The 4,337-nt window shown below is 42.0% G+C and overlaps 1 protein-coding gene across 1 annotated transcript; it reads right to left on the bottom strand.

The window, feature by feature from the left end:
* Positions 1 to 1,649: 1,649 nt before the first annotated feature.
* On the bottom strand, positions 1,650 to 2,407 carry LOC117040848 (regulator of G-protein signaling 9-like). Its single transcript, XM_033138896.1, has one exon. The coding sequence runs from the start codon at positions 2,272 to 2,274 to the stop codon at positions 1,747 to 1,749; it is 528 nt and encodes a 175-aa protein (XP_032994787.1). The 5' UTR covers positions 2,275 to 2,407; the 3' UTR covers positions 1,650 to 1,746.
* Positions 2,408 to 4,337: the final 1,930 nt, after the last annotated feature.

The following is a 4,337-nucleotide window of genomic DNA, read 5'->3' on the forward strand; positions in this document are numbered from 1 at the left end:
CAGCACATCTGCCTATCAGCTCCCCATTACTATGGTTGCCTCAAATTGGTTTCTGGGGCAACCAGAGGGTATATGATTGGAGGCAAAGCTTTACATTCTGAGTCTAGAGGCGCCTGTCTCACAGATGTGGCTGTCTGATGTATTTGGAATTAAGATGTGGATGAATTTATTTATTTTATTAAAACATGTGTATCCCACCTTTCAGTTCTACAGTGGAACCTACAAAGTGGCTCCCAATCTCAATAAATTAATAATAACTGGATTACTAGGCTACGGATTCCTAAGGTGTAAGTTTTTTTAAAAAAAAAATATGCAAATGCTCTCACAGTTCAGAACTTATGGCTAAACCAGAAGTGGCTTCTTCCTAGAGACACACAAGGGGGGATGTCCATCTAGGGATGGATGAATCTGTTAATTTGAGTTTCTCATTTTCCCAATGTTAAATTCAGTTTTCCACATTTCTGCAGCCATATTTGATTTTTAAAAATAATAATAATAATAAATCCTCATGAAAATCCACCAGTATTTTAGTGCAATTCCCCCCCCAATAAAAGCTTTTTGTAGTTCCATCAAAGAAGAATAGATAAGCAAGATGATGGACTATGCTGAATCAGCAATGTTAACAGCTAACATAAGAGAACTTAACAATGACTGCTTCACTGAAGAACAGAAGTCTTTTTCAGACTATTTATAAAGAAATATTATAATATGATGAATTCGCAAGCAGAATTTGAACTATGAGCAACAGAAACCATTGTACTATGATTATGATACAAGAGAGGAAATATAGGTTGCAGCAAAGGGGTGGGGGGAAAACACCAACAAAAATGGGATGGGAAGTCGATAAAACAAAAGAAACAATTATTATGTATTGGGATTTTATGTGAGATTTGTGGAAATTTAATAAAATATATTGGGGGGGAACGGACATTTTTGCATGCAGTTTTGACTAATACAGTATACACATTTTTGCAAGCAACTTTCCCTAACATAGTAATGTAGTTCTCCATGTTATTTTCACTAAGAGGTGCATTTTTATGCACACTTTCACCTAATGGATGTATTTTAGTACACATTGGTTGGAGAACTGAACCACCACAGTTCAGAGACATTTCCATTCATGTACAGTGGTACCTTGGTTTACAACCATAATCCGTTCCGGAGGTCCGTTTGTAAACCAAAACAGGTTGTAACCCAAGGCACGCTTTCACCAATGGGGCCTCCCAAAAAAAAATTGATCGTAATCCCCCCAAAATGGGTTGTAATCCAAAAAAAAGGTTGCAAACCGGGACACGCACTTCCGGGTTTGATGTGTTTGTAATCCAAAACGTATGCAAACCAAGACGTATGCAAACCAAGGTGCCACTGTATTGGTTAGATAACAACAGCAAATTAGGTACAGTGGTGCCCCGCTAGACGAAAATAATTCGTCCTGCGAAAATTTTCGTCTAGCGGGTTTTTCGTCTAGCGAAGTGGCAATGACAGCCACGCTTTCGCTAAACGGAAAAAAGACGAAAATTTTCGTCTTGCAAAGCAGCTCCATTGACTTTTTCGTCTTGCGGGGCAGCTTCCGCTAGACGAATGCCGTTCGTCTAGCGAGTTTTTCGTCTAGCGAGGCATTCGTCTAGCGGGGCACCACTGTATTTTCTCATTAAGATGCATGCAAAATCAGAGTTCTCCCCAATCCTTATCTCCCCTTATAGCAGCTCTCAAAGCAAAGCATGATGGAATAACTCAGAGGGATACTCACTTGGACACCTTTTTGGACCTCTGTTGCAGTTGTGGGTTGAGACCATCGAGTGGCTGCACTTTCCCATGAATCACTCCAGGGCACTTGGGTGAGAACGTCGCAAACATTGGAGAGTTCAAGCATCCCAGTTTGAGGAACCTACCAAGGGATGAGGACATCTGGGGCTTGGGCAGCAGCTTCGTCTTAGAGCTCATACGGTACTGGGAGCTGCAGCAGGGCTCCAGCTCAGAATCCATGGCGATCTCAGTGCTTTCCATGAAGGAAGGGGCGGAGTTAGAGCTAGGCCCATCCCAGTTCCTGCCCGTGACAGAGGTGCTGTCTGGGGCTACCTTAGCAGAGGAGGAGCTAGTGCTGTTTGGTAGAGTAATGCACCCAGGGCACTGGAGAGGACGATTGCTAGGCACACGGCGGGAGGAAGAAAAAGCATTGGACGTAGACGGAGAGTCAGAGGTACCACTGTAAATGGCCAGATGGGGAACAGGAGCAGTGAACTGGCACAGCTGCATGGAAGAAAAGGAGAACATTTACAGCACAGGAAGCAGAATGGAATTCCTAGGAAGCATGGGCATGTTGTATCTGCCAGCCGTTCTCATGCTCCCACCTCTTTACCTGAAGGCCCACAAAAACATGGAGCTGGTTCTGATTTGGATCTCTTTCCCACCCCACCTTTAACTAGTTAAAAAGGTAAAGGGACCCCTGACCATTAGGTCCAGTCGTGTCCGACTCTGGGGTTATGGCGCTCATCTCATGTTATTGGCCGAGGGAACTGGCGTACAGCTTCCAGGTCATGTGGCCAGCATGACTAAGCCGCTTCTGGTGAACCAGAGCAGTGCATGGAAACGCTGTTTACCTTCCCACTGGAGCGGTACCTATTTACCGGTATCTACTTGCACTTTGACGTGCTTTCAAACTGCTAGGTGGGCAGGAGCAGGGACCGAGCAACAGGAGCTCACCCCGTCGCGGGGATTCGAACCGCCGACCTTCTGATCAGCAAGCCCTAGGCTCTGTGGTTTAACCCACAGCGCCACCTGTGTCCCGTTTTAACTAGTTATCACCACACAATATGACCCATCCCATTGCTGCTAGTTGTTCTCAGAAAGGACTTGGGTAAGAATATGCCTCTAAAATGTTAATCTGTTACATGCTGCAACTTTCTTTAGACAAGGAGAGGTGCTTCAATATCAGACTGAAATGCATATAAATGAAGGGTGGAAGGATAATGTAATGATGAGGTGAATGGTGAGAAGAAATTCTACTATTACTGTTGCAGCTGTGGGTCGCATTAAGTCGCCCGCCCCCCCAAAAAGATTTTATTAACATCTGGAACCCAATGACTACAGAGACTGGCACAAAACTCTTATTTTCTCATCCTATCTCCAGACAGAACTAAGTCAGCCAATCATAAGGCTTTTTATTTATTTCTTTGAAACATTAGCTAATCCAGCCAAGCATCTTGCTTCACCTGAAGAAAGGATGCACATAATTTGATTGATCCTCTTATTGCTGTTCCCCACCCTACATTCTACCCAGCAGTTTATCCCCCTGAAGATTTCAGATCTTCAAACAGATGTGGGATTTATTACTTTAGTTCTGTCCCGAGTTCCAACGTTCCCTTTACATTGCAGTATCTTGTGTTATGGAACTATGGCTTCTTGATCAATATACTGGCATGTCATGCTAAATGTTAAAAGGCAGGAAAGAAGAGTTTGCCAATACGCCGCTCCAGATTTTGTCAGTGCAAAACTCCTGTGATTCTCGGAGTTGACCAGGGTTGCAAACAATTCACATGGAAATGAGTGTTAAAACTTTCACGAGATTCCACCATGATCACATAAAATGTGAAAAGGAACATCACGAACATAGACATAAGTGATGGTCAATACTGCCAAAGTTGCCTTTCAATACAGTTACAGGTGAAACTCAAAAAATTAGAATATTGTGGAAAGGTTAATTTCTTTCAGTAATTCAACTTAAAAGGTGAAACTTAATACATGAGATAGACTCATGACATGCAAAGCGAGATATGCCAAGCCTTTATTTGCTATATTTGTGATGATTATGGCGTACAGCTGACGAGAACCCCAAATTAACAATTTCAACTTTGGGGTTTTCATCAGCTGTACACCATAATCATCACAATTATAACAAACAAAGGCTTGACATATCTCGCTTTGCATGTCATGAGTCTATCTCATATATTAAACTCCAGTAGCTAATGAAAACAATTGCTTACATAGATGGACTTTTCCACGATATTCTAATTTTTCGAGTTTCACCTGTATGTGCAAAGCAATGTACAAAGTAAAGATGGCACCCAATAATCGATAAAAAAAATTCAACTAAACATGGGAAAAAGTTAGTGCATTAAAAAGGGGGGCAGGAAATAATACCTATCCAATTCAAGCAAAGATGTTTAATTAAAGCTTGACACACTGTAATAAATTCTGGTGTTCTAACTTTAAAAACTTGGTCCCTTGGAAGAAGGAATCCCACTTTGAATTTCAACTTCCCCTTCCCATCTCTTACCAAGTCCTTACATTTTTCAAAAGTAGGATAACAGAAACATTTTCTCTCTCTTCTTTTCTCA

Source organism: Lacerta agilis, chromosome 2 (genome assembly GCF_009819535.1).
Source record: "Lacerta agilis isolate rLacAgi1 chromosome 2, rLacAgi1.pri, whole genome shotgun sequence".
In the NCBI taxonomy this organism is placed as follows: domain Eukaryota; kingdom Metazoa; phylum Chordata; class Lepidosauria; order Squamata; family Lacertidae; genus Lacerta; species Lacerta agilis.

Bases quoted from the DNA above. Each gene is read 5' to 3' on its own strand.
- LOC117040848 (XM_033138896.1), bottom strand. From the start codon at position 2,274: ATGTTCTCCTTTTCTTCCATGCAGCTGTGCCAGTTCACTGCTCCTGTT.